This window comes from Rattus norvegicus, chromosome 3, assembly GCF_021556685.1.
Source record: "Rattus norvegicus strain SHRSP/BbbUtx chromosome 3, alternate assembly SHRSP_T2T, whole genome shotgun sequence".
Taxonomy (NCBI): domain Eukaryota; kingdom Metazoa; phylum Chordata; class Mammalia; order Rodentia; family Muridae; genus Rattus; species Rattus norvegicus.
The window spans coordinates 116,769,157-116,785,585 of record NC_141536.1 but is presented as its reverse complement, the minus strand read 5'-3'; the positions used below and the strand labels follow the sequence as shown (position 1 = coordinate 116,785,585).

The following is a 16,429-nucleotide window of genomic DNA, read 5'->3' as shown; positions in this document are numbered from 1 at the left end:
GGGCCTTGCACTTCCTAGGTAAGCGCTCTACCACTGAGCTAAATCCCCAGCCCCTCAACCTTTTTTTTTTTTAGCACAATTTCTTTATATTTTCAAACAGTACACAGTCACATGTAGGATTCCCTTAAAACCTGGATTCCCCACAACATCTTTATCATTATTTCCAGTACAGGAATTTACTGTTGTTGCTGCTCTTGTTGCTGTCACTTTCAACCTTTAAACTAAGCTGAATATAGCCCTTCCCTTGAAGTTGAGCTCCCCCCACCCCATCCCACCCAACGTAGACCTAGCAATCCTGGAACTTGTAATGCAGATTAGGATGAACTTAAACCCAGAGATTCACCTGCCCGTGTCCGAGGTGCAGGGATTAAGGGTGTGCACCACCACACCCTGCTGTTCTTACCAACGAGCCAAGTGCAGCTAAGAGTGTTCTAGAGGCTTCCACAAAAGGTCTAAATGGCACACCTCAATTCCTTGGAGCACAGTGCTTTACTACTTTGCTATAGGTGGTTCATGCTTCCTGTTAGTAATGATCAAATGGTCACAACCTCCTCTTTGCCTTTCGAATACTACCCTACCTCCAGTGCCAGAGATAAGACTGATGGAAGAGAAGGGCCTCTTGCTTTTCCTGTAAAAGGTTTTCTGTTTTTTTGGTCCTTTTAGCCATCCTGTGTGGCTATTTACTGCTCTGTGGATGAGAGAAGTGAAGCTGGAGGGAAGTGACCAGTGAAGGGCCAGTAAACAGCAGAGCTGATCTATATTCCTTTAATCTTGCCGAGTGTGGGTGTGCACCTCCTTACTGGATCAGTGAGTCAGGATAAAGAATCTGCTGGCTGTTCTCCCTCCCTGCTCTGTACACCAGAAGTAGACATCTGTAGTTCACACATACCCAACTAACAAGGGGTGCGGCAAAAATGCATTTATTGGAAATGTTCAAAGTATGACAAAAGCAAGGTCTAACTAAACCTTGGTGTATGCCTCTAAAAAATATCTTGATACTCACACACATAAAACAGAATCTTAGAACACAAACATACACACACACCACATACACGTAACCCCACTAAACTTGTGGTTATATTCTTCAAGTGCCAACTCATTACCTGGCTCAAGGACAGAAGAATCCTTTCCAGAAGTCCTTGTCCCTAAATCTAGGATCTAAAATGGAGTTTACGTAGTTTATGTCTGTGTCAGAAGTCTTTTTCCTCTAACACATATTCCAAAGTACTGATTCTTTCATGTTTTGTTCTGTTCCTTCCAGTCTCCTTTGGTAAGATCCGAAATGGGGGAGGGGGGCTCAACAAGTAAGTGCTACAGACTGCTAGAATCCCAAAGATGACTCTTCAGGAAGAGGAACCCGGCCCAGCAGGGGGCTCTTTACATGCTCTGAAGGCAGCCATCTTACTTCCGCTGTGTCCTGGCTGTTATTTGTCCCAGCTGGCAAGCTTTTCATTACTTGTTTAATTGGTCTGTTGGGGGCAGGTCAGCAAGTCTAGCTTGTCAGAAGTGCCAGGGCTCAGCTTTAACCCTAACCCCAATAATACTGTGGCCCTGGCCACTCATCCGGTAGCAGTAAAAATCACAAAACACTCATTTTCAAATAGCATATGGCTTTTTTTGACCCCATCAAATAACTTTATTCACACAAACGTCCCTTAATTTACAAAGTTTCAGTCATTCATACACATTAGAGGGAATCCACAGTGTTCAAGGAACTTAAATATGTTATCATACCAACCCAAGTAAGCCAAGTACAAAAAATATTCATATAAAGTTGTTCACACATAGGTCCTATATTACCAGCTTCTGTGCAAAAAAAAAAAAAAAAAAGGAAAATAAGATTAACTAGTATTTGAAACTAACCTTGTGCCTGGCTTTAAACCTCCCTCAAAATCAAGTCTGACCCACATGAGCATTAAGAGTAACTGAAATATCCTCCAATGTTGATGGTAAGGAGCCCTAGGGGTAAAAGTGTTTTAGGGAAAAAAACAAAACAAAACAAAACAAAAAAACCTCCCCTAAACAGGTTTCCTTCTTCCTATGATCTCATCTGGATTTATAAAAAAAAAAAAAAAAGCCCCACTCATTCTGTACTCTCCCCATCCTAGGGGCCCTAGGCAACCCATGGCAGTAGACCTGCCCCTCAGCAATGGCTGTGGATACTGATATTAGCCAATGCTACGAGTACCTACTGGGTTCTCTTTCCAGAGCATGTGTCCAGACAAGGCTCCTTTCCCTCAAAAGTTGGGCCTGTACTGACCCTGTGCATACAAACTCAGAGAAGGCAGAGGCATCAGCCTGCTGGCCTGGAGAGCTGACTACCCAAGCTTAGCCAATTCTGAGGTAGACTCCCAGCAGCTGTCTGGAGCTGTCAGGCCAGGAGAGAATCCAGTCAGGGGGAGAGAGGGATAACCCAAAGACCCACCAGTGCCCCCCTATGGGGACGGAGGAAGAGAGGTGGGAAGTCTATGGTGGGCAGGGCTGGAAGGGGCAACTCAGTAAGGCAAGGGCAGTGCAGTCCCTTCCTTGGAGGATAGCAGTCAAACTCCTGCTCTTCCCATTCTTCAAGATACCTAAAGGTTAAAAGCCATATATAACCACCCCTCCAAGCTGTCTTCCCAAACAGTAAACAGCTAATAGTATAAACAGATTCCCACAATGCTCTTTTCTTCTTGGAATAAGATTCACACAAAAACAATAACTTTATTGCTGCAAACACTGGTTTTCTAAAATAGTGATATGTTAGAGCTGAGAATCTTGGAGGAAGGAAATGACATGGAGGGGATTGGCGGGGCAAGAAGGCTACGTGGGAAATAGGGAGTGGTCTTAGCACCACAGGGTTAGGAAGCAGAGTAAGTCAAGGGCCTCTGCTCACTCCGGGCTTCTCCGCCTTTACCACCACTGCAGTTACTACTGGCAGTGCCACCAAGGAGACCAGGCCCTATCCAGAGTCAGATCTTCACCTAGTGTGGGCGAACATTTCTCCTCCAGCTGTAAACAGGGTATTTTCTTTAAGTAAACATTAAAACATCCCTCAGGCAGCCAAAGGGCAAGCCCTACAAGGTGGGACTAGAGTTCCTAACTCCCTGCCTCAGTGCCCCTAAGCTAGATGAGGCAAAAGCCTGAACCTTGGTCTCCTGTGACCAGAATGGGGTTAGCTGGTGCCAGTTTGGATGGTGCAGTAGGTGTCCTCCTGGCTTGAGCTAAGTAAGAACAGGGAGGGACAAAGGCAGTGTGCATATATGGGCAGCAGCATTTGGTCCTGGTCTAAAGCTGCTGGGAGGGCCACGGAGGCAAGAGGGAGGTGTGTCTGGCTATAGCCCACAGAAGGTGGGTGGGGGCTCAGGTTTCCTTCCCCTGTGGCTATATACAGGTGAGAGTCTGAGTATAAGTGACAAAATGAACCAGAAGACAGCCACCTGCTTCTGGCTGAGTCTGGATAGGGAAGACAATGGAATAAGGCACTATGATCTGTCCTGCTGACTCCCTTCCCTGACAGGGAGCTGAGCTCTAAGCAGAGAACTGAGGCCAGGCTAGTCCTCACCAGCCCCACCCCACAAAAGGACAAACTTCTAGAATGTGAACAGCTTTAACGCACCTGGAGGCACCTGAGATCAGATGCCCCAGACCTTCTGGTGAGCCTGCACCCCAGAAGAGAGACTGAAAAGGGACAGGACAGGGGTCCTGACCCACCTGCCATACATAGGGCTAGCTTTTGTCTAGCTGGCAGGTGATGGATGGGTCACAGGGAGGAAAGGGCGAAAAGACCAGGAGCAGGCACTTGGGGCTCAAGACCTGGCTCTTGTTTGAGCCAGAGAAAGAGGTGCAATCTCCAGGCCAGAACTAGCTGGGAGTCATGGAAGAAAAGGTGCAGGGAAGCAGGCTACCCCTCACCAGGCAAGCCACCTGCAATCCACAGGGGCTACATTGACACCAAGAAAAGTGCAGTGGGAAAGCACTATCCCAGGTCTCGGCTGGACCAAGAGCTAAGTAAGAGACAGGGTAGAGAAAAGAATTAAGGTAGACAGAATAGTGATTTGCTAGGCCTGAGTCTTTACCAGGAACCCAGAGCAGGACTGGAGCAGGGAAGAGTTGGGGTACTGAGCTCAGCGACTGCTTTTCCCATTTGCTCAGGCACAAAGGGATAGCAGCACCCAAGGGAAGGGAGGGTAGCAGAACAGAAGTGGAATGTATCTTGCAATTAGGGGATGCCGCTGTTCCCACCCTCCCAGGTGCTACTGATTAGGCTCAGGAGGCTGCTTAAAAAGTCACTCCAGGAGACGAGATGCTATCACAGTGCAGCACAAGGTAAGTAAGGTTCCACCTGCAGTCATGCACCCACAGAACAGCTGCTGACTGACCTCTGGCCAAGAGGAGAAAAACTTTGGTGCTGAGTTGCCCAAGAGAAGGCTGGAAAGTGAGACTTGGAGGAGCTAACTAAGCAGGGTCAGCTGTGCAGACCTTCCCCACACTACAAGAACAAGGACCCTGCTCAAGGGAAAATTCCCCTCAACCTCTTATTTCCCTATCCATCCTGCACTAGTTTAGGAAGTATAAACAAGAATGAACAGAGACTTTCTTTCCTTGTCCAGAGGCCAGAACAAGGTGAAAAGTCTGGAAAAGTTTTGGACCAAACAAAGGTGCATCTAAGTAGAGGGCAACACCAGAGAGGATGGTGGGGTCCATGAGGCAACTGGAGGGAGGGGGTCTTCCCTCAGGAGGCTGTAAGCACACTGCAAGGGCGTTACTAGTGTGTTTGGCAGTCACGGGGATCTAGGTTGGGGGTGCTTTATAAGGCTAGCTGCTATATGGGCCTCTAATAACCTGGGCACCCCTAACTGCCTCATACCTCCCTCTTGAGGCAGGTCCTTTCTCTTCTCGTCAGACAACAGTGACATAGAGGTTGATACCTAACATGAAGTCCCTGGGGTAAGAGAGATGGCGCTTGGCAGTGTCACCCAGTGGTGACACTAGGGATCCTGTACACAGGGCACACCTTTCACTGTGAGGAAATGATGGCAGCAGCCAGTTGAGGGTACTCTGCAAGGATCAAAACTGGATCTTGGGACCTAGGTAGTCTCTGTGACAGGCTGGACTTGTAGCACGTAGAGAAGACAATCCAGAAGTACAAGAGTGTGGAAGGTATCAGCCTCATAGTAGTGATGAGAGGCCAAGGAAGACAAGTCTGACGGAGTGGGGATGGGGGAGAGGGGGACTTGGCACAACAGTCCTAATAGAAGATAGGCTTGTGCAGGAGAATAGGGGTGGGGTCTCTCTATCCCCAAGTGATGGGATGACCACTCTTGGTCTCTTTTCCTCAGGGACCCCAGTTGGAAAGGGCAGAAGAGAGAAGCAATGCCTACTACACTGAGTCCGGGTGTGGCCTAGAGCTCCCAAGAACTTAAACAGAACCAAACCCATGGTTTAGGTCTTTTTTCTAGAGTCCCTCTGGCCAAACTCTGGTGGTTCCTCTTCTGAGAGGTTCTTCATCTCTGATCTTGTCTGAGGCCTGAGGGCTGGCCAGGACCAGCATCCAAGACGTTCAGCAGCTCCCACATCTGGAGGAAGGCAACTCAGAGGCTGCTTCCTCAGATCTTCTATCCCTTTCCAGGAGAAATACCAAACTCTGGGTAGACAGAACTTCTGTGGGAAGTGGGATGTTAACGAAGAACTGAGATGTGTGTAAGAAAGAAATAGAACATGAAAAATAAAACCAAAATTGCTTCCTAAGAAGTTAACAGTGACTATATGCATAAGCTTTGTCCACATTCAATGTTCTTAAAAACAAAACAAAAACAACAATAAAAAGGTGCCTGTCCAGAGTATAGCCTTCTGTTCCTCAGAAGACTTGATGGTTTAATGTTTAAAAAAAATAATTATTATTATAATAAAGGAGAAAGAAAAGGGTAGAGTGGGAAACCCAAGCAAAAGCTTCACATTGTGGGAGGTCCAGCTGTCAGGAGATCACCACGACCTGCACCCTCTGCCATCCTGTCCGAGACACGATGAGACTGTGGGTCCCGAAGGATCGACCTGGAAGACAGAAGGCAGGCAAGGAGTGGACATTGGATTAGTGGGTGAAGGTATAGAGCCAACACCCAAACCAAACTGACCCCAAAGCTGTGTACACTGTTTTCTAAATACTTTACATACAGTAAGCTGAACTTCTAACTACCTCAGGTAAGGACACTGATGTCTCCAAGGTCATATGACTGAGAGAAGACTCTGGAAGAGGGGATTTAAGGCATGTTGGCTCCAGCTACCAATCTGATCACAAATCCTGTACCTTTTTCCTAATTCCAGCTTCCCTGTACTCCACAGGTCCCATTCTAGATAGGCTGTTCCCAGAAGACCCTCATGGTCTTGGTTCTACTCAGCATTCTCCACTCTCAACACCTGCTGTCACGGCCTCAAAGCTGACCCTGTATGGTTCTGCTAACAGTGCTCAGCACCTGGGAACCTGCACACGGTACGTTAACCAGCAAGCTTTAAAGAGAACACACTTCCCCCACCCCCTCCTTAGTCAGGTAGACCCAGAGCAAGCTTTCCCAGAACCAAGTGACAGGTCCCACCCGACCCACAGCATCATCTACTGGGGTTATAACTAAGTGCTCTGCAGACAAAACTGGGCCTTACTTATTACATTCTGCCAGCTGACTGTACAATTCAAGACAAATTCTTTGGTCTCATAATCTATGTCACAGGTGACTTTACAGATCACATAGTACAGCTGTCTGAATATCAGAGTATAGTAATGGGACCACCATTGTGTACTGTCTGCTACTGCTAGAAACATCATGACATGTAACTGTGCATGCGCGTGCACGCACACACGACTTAGAACGCCTGGTCCTGTGAGCACTGGCTGCTGTTTGGGAAGTGCTTTGATACAAGGTCTCAGGAATAAGACAAGAAGCTGCCCTTCAAGGAAACACAGATTAGCCTTGGGTCAGCCCCATATTCTAAGCCACTTAATCACATAGCTAAGTATAGCTTTGTCTTAGACAGGGCAGGTCATCTGGGTAGGAAGTAATGTTCTGAAGTTTTTAAACTGTCTAGTTTCTCCCTAGATGACTGACTCAAACAAGCCCTTCCCTGCACACCTGCAACCCTTCAGTGGCTTCTACAGACACATCAAGCCTACCGTCTTGAAGTATGCCCTGCTTCCAGCCAGTGTGCACCCTTCTCCACTGAGCTGTGGTTAGTACCATCAGACAACACTGGCCCTATAGCCTTAGGTCTTAAACAGAGGCTCATTCACAAAGTGACACCAGAGTGGGCATGTCTGCCTCGCTCTTCCTCTGGAAGCCTTCTGTCCCCTTCTGTCCCCTTTGGGATGAGTGGAATAACGATAAAGTATTGGGCCTACAGGAGTTCTGACATTCAATGAGTTCACTTGTTGTTTGCCAGTGTCTCCAGCTAGATTCTGAATGTACCTTCAGCCATTCAGCCATCCCAAGTGGTTTTAAGTGCCATGGGAAAGACTTCCCTCACACTGATGGAGGAGTGTAAGCAACCTCTGTTACCCGTGTAAGCTGGTTAAAAACCTTCAGAATTTCAGGTGTGCTGAGAGCTAGAGCCTGGTGCTCCCACTCCTGGAAACCCAACTTCACTGCTAACTCTAAATATGGAGAATTCATGAATAAAAATGACCAATTATGAGGCAATACCTCCAAAGTTCAAAACTAAAGAGACTAAGGATCTATCAGCTCACTGTTAAACTGAAGAATGAGAGAAGGATGGCAGTTGTGTATCAGTAAGAAGACTTAATGGGTCAAGTGAAATACTGTTACAAGGCTGTGTGGTAGAAAGCAAGAATATGGTTTTCCTCTATAGGAGAATGTTAAAGTCCTTGTTGCAAAGGTAATAGGGTAGTGAAACGTGGTGTTTGGATGGAGGATGCCTTTGGGAGGTTATGAGAATTTCAAAAATCATTTGGGTAGAATCCCATGATTAAGCTCTTTTAAGAGGAGATCCTAAGCAGCTGGAGAGATGGCAGCTCATAACCATCTTTAACTCCAGTTCCAGGGGATCTGATGCCCTCTTCTGTGTGATACACATTTACATGTAGGCAAAACAGGTGTATACATAAAATAATGAGTAAATCTAAATAAGAAAGGGAGTAGGGTTGAAGTGCAGATCCTGGACACACATACACCATGGAGGCTTCTTGATACATGATGCCCTGTGTTGCCTCAAAACACAGCCAGCAAGCAATGTGGACCAGATGTGGACCTCTGACTTGGGACTAAAACCAAGAATCCCCTCTTTTCCTTATTTTTAATAAACTTATTAAAACAAACAAAACATGACTTACACATAAAAACCATAACGTACTGAAATTAACCAGACCCAATGACTACACATAAAAGCATGCACTTTGGAGACAAGTTAGAGTAGAAGGGAAAATAGAATATATAGTTAATAGGCAGAATTGGTGGGATACAGACCAGAATGGAAGGACCAAACTGAAAGGGGAAGAGAAAAGAGGAAACAGGAAGGGAATAGTGGAAGAGAATTAAGATTGAGGAACATTGGAGGGGGTCATATGGAAACCTTCTACTGTAGATGCTTCTTAAAATATATTCCTGTAGGGGGTTGGGGATTTGGCTCAGTGGTAGAGCGCTTACCTAGGAAGCGCAAGGTCCTGGGTTCGGTCCCCAGCCCCAGGGGAAAAAAAAAATATATATATATATATTTTATATATATATATTTTTTTATATATATATAATTTTATATATATATATATATATATATATATATATATATATATATATATATTCCTGTATGAAAGAAATCTAAATGGAGTCACCAAATAAAGGAGGAGACAATCCCCCAACTAGACATTTTTCTCTGCTATGTTAAACTTCCAGTGCTAGGAATAGGTTACTTCTAATTCAGTTGTTGAGCAAAGGGAAAAGCCACCCAGAGCCCAGGGTATTACCAGAGATAGTGGTTGCTTTCTACAAACTGATAGTAAGGCCCTACTGCTGAAAACAACATATCTCTGTGAGCAGCAGTCAAGCTGTGTCTGCCTGACAGAGCCTGCACCCTTCCTGACAAGTTGTCATGGTACTGGAAGGTACTCAGCATGCTACCAGAGCAGAGAGGAACCACAAGCCAGCTACAAACCTACAAAGGTAACCTGGTGCTTAACACACCTGTGTGATGGCTGACCAAACACCGTGGGAAAAAGCAACTTCGGTCTACTGAAGTGGATTTAAGGTCCACTCCATGAGATGAACCTACGACTAGGCAGGCAGGCCATGGTCCATGGGAAAACCAAATACTATTGTTCTGCTAAAGAACGGCAGCAACAAGCAACAAAATGACTGCTAACAACTGCGCCCATAGAGCAGCATTTTGCTCAGTCTCATCAGGAAGCTTCCTTCTGAAGTAGGTGGGAACCAATAAAGAGACTCAAATCTGGACAATTTAAAGAATGAGAGCTGTCAGGAGATGGAGGACACCAAGGTAACAAGGCCTCCTAGGCACAACAGGACTGTGTTACTGTGACAGGTCCAAGCTGGATAGGGTCCCAGCACTGAGAGGGAAAGCCAGACAGAGAGTCATCAATATCCAAGAAGCTATCTCCAATTGATAAGTTTTCTCCAACAGAGTCTCCAACGATTCTCCAGGGCACCCGGCCCCACACCCGGCAGTTGATGGTCAGTAGAAAACAAACCCCATGGTACTGGAGGGTGGTGTTTTTTTAAAACCTTACTGGTTTTGCATATTATGGCTTCTAATTTTGTGTTTTTATGGATTTTGTGTGTCTCTCTCCATATGTATGTGTTTCTCCTGTTTTGGGTTTTGTTTTGTTTAATTAATTATTGGGTTTTTGTTTTGTTTTGTTTTAATTTGCCTGTTTGCTCTCCAAGGCGAAAAAGAAAGCAAGAATAGTTTGGTGGGTGAGGAGGTGGGAAGAACCTGGGAGAATCAGAGAAGGGAAAACAGAATTCACAAAAAAAATATCCAATTAAAAAAAAAAAAAAAACAAAATCAGTATGCACAAAATTAACTACTGGACCCGAAGTCTATACCTAAAGAACATACACTCTAGAAAGAAAACTCTTCTGAGGCCCACTCTTTTACTGACTGCATCTGCTCCCCTACTAGCAATAGGAAATAAAGAGTGCCCCAAAAATTCAGTTGGGGATTTTCCCCCAGCTTTCATGGGGAAAACCTCATCTACTCCCTGATGACTTGGCAGCTATCCCAGCTTATGGAGCTTTTGCCTGTTGCTCTATGTTTTCAGTAGATCAGTAGATGAGACAGAAGACAGACAGGTACACCTTCCCCAAAGCACACAACACAGCATGCTTACAAAAGATGGGAGGCACATTTTACCACCTCAACAACAACAGTAAAAGCCATCTGGTTTGGAGTCAAAGCAACCAGCCCTGAATACTTGTTAGCTGATGAACAATTCAGGGCCCAGCCATGTGGGCCCTGGCTTAACTCCTTTCATCCTACCAGATGCCAGCCTTGGCTCCCTTGGTGACCAGGGTATATATCGTGATGTGGTTCCTAGCATCAACCAGGAATTTCCTTGTTGCTGTCAGTGAGACTCCTGGCCACAGCCCCTCCTGAAAGTTAAAGCCACATCTGCTAAGCATAATGACAAATGGTAACCATCTGTAGTGGACTTCAGTTTGTAACTACATTCCACCACTTGTGTCAAGATGAGCTTGACCACTTTTCCCAAAGAAAGGTACAGAGAGAGGGAGCAATGGGGTCCCATCACAAAAGCGAGAATAGTACATTTATCTTAACAAGAACCTCTCCAACCTTCCCACTAGAACTTTTACTGTGTGCTTCAAACCTGGTGAAGCCACTGGTCCTAACAGCGTACATTAGATACAGCCTTGGGATAGAAGGTAATCTATCAGGTTTTCTATAAATCCTTACCTTTGTTACTTCAGATCTTGGACTAAGTTCCCTCAGGACCACCCAATTTCTCTAGAACACATCTTATTGGGCACTTAACCCAGTGAGGTGATTTTCAACCCTCCTACAAAGCTGTTCAATTTAAATTTGCAACCTCCAGCAACTCTGAGGTAGGAGGCAGCGTCACCCTGGCCTTAAAGAGGAGGGACTTGAAGCTGGGAGAGGGGTTACATCATCACTAAGCAGCAGCCAGTCTCTCCAAAACTCTACTTTCATCACATAACTCCGTGGTGTCGACTTCATTCTTTCAGACACAAGGGCCAAGTGTTACTTATTGCTTAGAACACATGTGACCCTTACATTTTTATATAGAAAGCTCAGCAAAGATTGTGGATTAGGCACCTGCCGTAGGCGCTTGTCATAAGCTCCAGTGTTCAAGGTAGAAAGGTGTGTTAGCCACCAGGAACCTCTTCTGCCAGCGAGCAGTAGTTTGTTCTACTCAGTAAGTTGAGGGAAACTAACCCTTCCCACCAAGCCATCAGCATCTCAGAGTACAGAAACCAGAAGAGCAGGTAACAAGGGGTGGAAAGATATGTCTAGAGACAGGACAGTGTTGTCGACCTCCTGTCCTCCCCATTACAGCCTCTCCTCCTGTATGTCTAAGTGTTACTTCTTTAAATAACTGTTCATAATTAGCAGGAACAGTTTGAAAAGCTGGATCCCTGTACTGGACCCTAGTTTATTAATAAATTGTATTATCTTAGGAGATGTGTTTAGAAACATGGCAGGTGGAACACAACTTTCTTATTCCCAAACTCCATGAAGGAACGGCACAGGCTTTACAGGAGACATCTAAGGGTTTGGAGTCAATATAGGTAGTCAATAATACTACCTATTATTTACGACCCTGACTGATGCGCACCTCCCACCCTCTCCTTTTTTTGGAAAGCAAACAGTGCAATGTACACTGAGGTCTGCTGTGAGGAGTAAGAAAGAGTTCAGTCAACTGTCAGCCCATCCTCTTCACCTACTCACTACTCGGCTCACAGAATGACATTCAGATTACCTCACTGTCAGGTATTCATGGTCACTTTGGCTCTTAGGGTATCAGACCAGACAAACTACTTAAAGCTTAACTTTTTTGTTTTATTGAAACAGGATTTTATTCTTTAGCCCAGACTGGCTTAGAACTAAGATTCTTAAAGTCAAGGCAATCCTCTGACTTTAGTCTCCTTGAGTGCTGGGATTACAGGCAGAGTCATCACGGCTAACTTGGGAGTCAAGGCTTAATTCAGGATCTGGCCTGGATCTTCCTTATGAGGCGAGAGAATAAATGCCGGTATACTCCATTCAGAGGATAGAAATCTTTACCATAATGGTCCCAGAGACAATTATCCTGCCTCAGCCTCTTAGGTATTAGGATTACAGACATACACGACCACGTCCAGCTTCAAGCAAAATCTATAACTTAGTGTCTAGTCAGCCGTCTCTTCAGGTGAGAGCTTCCTTCCTTCCTTTTTTTTTTTTTTTTAATTTATTTATTTAATGTATGAGTGTTCTGCTGCATATACATACACCTGCATGAAGAGGGCATCAGATTTCATTACAGATGGTTGTGAGCCACCATGTAGTTGCTGGGAATTGAACTCAGGACCTCTGGAAGAGCAGCCAGTGCTCTTAGCAGATGAGCCCCGAGAACCTCCTTTCTGCGTGAGGATTTAGTTCCCACAGTTCTGCTTCCTTCCCCATCTAGCTGTCACCTTAGCCTTCCATATTGCTTTCTGTACCTTCTCCCAGAAAGCATGTCCAAAGAACAGTCTTTGCAAGCACTCTGCGGTGAGCAGGCAGGCCTAACAATCAGCTTCCACAGTCTACACTGTGGGGATTTAGCTCAGTGGTAGAGCGCTTGCCTAGCCCTGGGTTTGGTTCCCAGCTCCGGAAGAAAAAAAAAAAAAAAAAGATTATCAAGTGGTATTGGACGCTACCACTACAATGAACTCATATACTGAATGACTGATAGAAACTGTCAAATTAGTATATATGGCAATATAAAACTAATTTTAAAATTTCTCCGAGATATTTAAAAGGACAGCATTTTAAGTGAAAAATATGATTATAAAAACTTTCGCTGGGCTAGAGAGACAGCTCAGCGGTAAAGAGCACTGAGTTCAGTCCTGGGTTCAATTCCCAGCAACTACATGGTGGCTCACAACCATCTGCAATGTGATCCGATGCCCTCCTCTGGTGTTTCTGAAGACAGTGACTGTGTACTCACATAGATGAAATAAATCTTAAAAACAAAAATCAAAAAAACCTTCTGCCTTTGACTAAGTTCCTACCTCCATGGCAAGTACTGACTGACACACTCACTCCGAGCTTCTGAGCAGCCAGCATATTGAGGAGTTCATTCACACCTATAAAGATTGGGCTACTTCTCTTCCCCAGCATAGAGCAAGGGGCAGAGCGCCACGAAGCCTGCGCTGTTCTGGCACCAAGCTATCCATCCCTCGGCTCTCACACCATCCCAGCAAATGGAGAGTGTGGACTCTTCTGACTGACACTGAGACACTCTACTGCTTAGAGAGAGGCTCCTGTCTCCCTTCTCGTCCCAGCTTCTCAGCATGAGAACCTCCCTCAAAGGAAAAGCGAATTCCACATGATATTCACGTGGAAAGCTCCTGAAACCCAAACCTGGCTATGCTGAGGGGGCTGGCTGCAGACCATGTCCCTTGGGCATAAATCAGATAAAGGACAGGATTCTCGTCAAGAGCAGAATTAGAATCTGGCAACTATCTATCTGTAAAATAGCAAATGAATAAACAGGAATTAAGTTTTAGATGGCTTTACCCTCCTTGGCTGGCAAGCAGCTCAGGAGGTATAGTGGAGCTCTGGTGGCAGAACAACAACTGAGACTCCACACTCACAAGTCAGTGTCAGAAGGGCGACTGTGGACAGATGCCAGCTATCAAAGGAAACAAGCAGTATCCACCAGTGCCCAGGAATCTCCTTCTTGGCCAGGGAGCCCATGCTCCCATCTTCTACATCCCACACACCTACTTTGTTCAGAGTCATCTGGCCTGACAGCTTCTTGGAAAGGTAGAGTACCACCTGGGCTATAGTAGCATTTGTGGCACACTAAGCCTTGGACACAGATTCCCAGGCGGTGGCCTATGCGGAAGCAACAGGAAAGACCTACATCTCTCCATGATGGTAAGAGTGGATGAGAGGCCTGGCTTCTAGTGCCACCCCTTTTACCCACAAGTGCTCCATGAAGAACTTGACAAGACTGAAGGATTTTTAGTCCAAGACTCTTCTAATCTCAGGAATGTAGCATGAGTTCTAGAATCCCTGAAAGGCCTTAAGCCCTCACAGTATATGTGTCATATGCAGTTTTCCTGTAGACTATCTCCCTACTCAGATTCTGAGAAGCACCCATGGCACAATGAATAATCAAATAATCAATAAAACCTGATTTATGCAGGCAAAAACCGGAGGTAGCACTTGACCAAGAGAATTGGCCATGGCTTTGCAAGGTCAGGGGATCTGGTCACTGAGAAATGGTGAGGCCACCTTCAACTCAACATACCAGAGCCTTTCCTTGTCTCCGACATCTTCAAGCAGAACCCACAACCCTTTCTCAAGGGCACAGCACCACTGAGAGACAGGGCTCCATGTCCCATCATCCACAGCTGGACCCACAGCTACCTTACTCTCTCAGAAACACATTGTTAAAGAAAGCACAGCTACCAGGCCAATGGACACCAGAGCAGGAAGAGTCAGGAAAGAGAGAAAGGACATGAGTAGCACACGGCTGAAAACACACCAGCCTTCCCTCAACTGTGTCAGAAAACTCCACAGGGCAGTGAGTCGGTCTACAGCAACAGCACAAGAAGGGAGCTTTCATACATTTAGACTTACTTAGTCCTAATGTGTCAGTAATCACACTTCATTACTGACATACTATTTTAAACCATCTGATTCCTTAGAGTGTGCTGCCAAAATTGCTAGTATTAAAAAGTTCACCAAATGCACAAAAAGAATTACTAGCCAGGATGGAAGATTCTAGACTTAGAAGGCTCCATGGTAACCAACAGTAGGCAGAGCTGCCAGCTGAGTCATCCTGACGATGAGAGCTTAGAACCACAGAGACCTCTCCTCTGGCCTTGAAGGAAGACAATAGGTCTTGGGGGTGGGGCTGCTGTTTTGTTTAGCATTTTAGCCGTTAATGGGTCCTAAATTAAAAGAGAGAACATTTTTGTTCCTAGAAATAGCTCTGATAACATTGGCAGTGAGTTAAGTGTACACCATAACAAACACCTTCCCTAAGCTTATAAGTGTGGGACTGAACAATGCTGCTCACTGCCTCAGTTGGTCCCCACAGAACCAGGTTCAACTGCAGATGCTATGATTAGCAGAGAAAGGGCTCCAGGGAAAAGTCAGGGATCCTGGGATTTCCCCAAAGGACACTTTCCCACCAGGAGGAAGCCATCTAAGTCCTCGTTCCTAAAGGAGAGGTCAGTCTTCCATGTGGTGACAGATAATCTGAGGTTATAAAAGGAAAGGCTCAAGGCCAAAATGGTCCGGGCAAAGAACCCTCTGCTTACAGCTTAAAGCCCAGCATGCGGAGGGAAACTCCTAGGGGCTCTTGCTAAGGAGTCTGTGGCTTTCTTAGGGGAAAGAAGGGCGGCATACATCATGAGGGAGAGATAAAGTCAAATTCATGGTTAGCCTGGAAAGGTTTCCCAAAAACAAAATACCATGGTGAGGCATGGCACATCTGAATTCTCTGCTTGCTGAACTGCAATGCGGACAACGGTGTGAACACCACCCCACATTTCACACAGGTAAACAACCCAGAGAGATGAAATACCCAAAGCCACTGAGGCTTTGGTTTAAATAAAGATTCCACAAACATCTAAATGCCACTATAAAGATTCCACAAATCTCTAAATGCCACTACTGTGAAAATAGAGGGCTTCCACGATCCTGTCTGGTTGTCTTTCCTCCTTCACATAGAAAGGGACGGTGTAGTTAGTTTCATGCCCTCCACATAGGTATCCTGCCAGCTGTGGTACTGTAGCTCCTTCCCAGAAGGTCTAACCCACCCTCCTAAAATGCTAGCGTTTCACCCACTCTCCTCCTCTTTAGGCTGACATCAAAGCCCCTGGCAGAGCCAACCCAGGCCTAAGCTCTTTGCACATATATTCTTGGTGCTCTGCCAGTGCTCACTCTGAGTTCTGCTCAGGATGCTGGCTGCTGGCCTTTCTCCAAGTCTATCTAGACAAATGTCCTGTCATCTATTTCTTCTCTGAGCTTCTAGTGGCCTTTAAGACAGCGTAGCATCCCCTAGAGTTGCCTACATGGCCTCTCTTTGGAGCTCAATGGAGGCAAACCTGGGCTACAGCTCTAGCACTTGAGCTAGCAAATGTCACCCACATGGCCAAATCACTCGCTTCCTCTCTGGAATGGAAGTGAAAACAGGGAGAAAAGCAGCCACACCAAGGACACAAATAAGGATTTAACAGGCTATACAGTGGGA

The 16,429-nt window shown here is 45.7% G+C and overlaps 1 protein-coding gene and 1 long non-coding RNA gene across 4 annotated transcripts in view; one reads left to right on the top strand and one right to left on the bottom strand.

The window, feature by feature from the left end:
• Positions 1–16,429, top strand: part of LOC134486152 (uncharacterized) — a 115,104-nt gene that overhangs the window by 53,651 nt on the left and 45,024 nt on the right. Inside the window, exons 3-4 of the long non-coding RNA XR_015683805.1 lie at positions 6,322–6,469; positions 7,060–7,200. This is a non-coding gene — a long non-coding RNA (uncharacterized LOC134486152). The remainder of the gene's footprint in view (positions 1–6,321; positions 6,470–7,059; positions 7,201–16,429) is intronic.
• Stk35 (serine/threonine kinase 35) overlaps positions 1,594–16,429 on the bottom strand; it is a 32,315-nt gene continuing 17,479 nt past the window's right edge. For 2 of the 3 annotated variants that reach the window (XM_087652128.1, XM_087652127.1), the window contains one exon: positions 1,594–6,033. In XM_087652128.1, coding sequence (XP_087508254.1) covers positions 5,957–6,033 — 77 coding nt within the window. In that variant the 3' untranslated portion in view covers positions 1,594–5,956. 3 annotated transcript variants of the gene reach the window in all.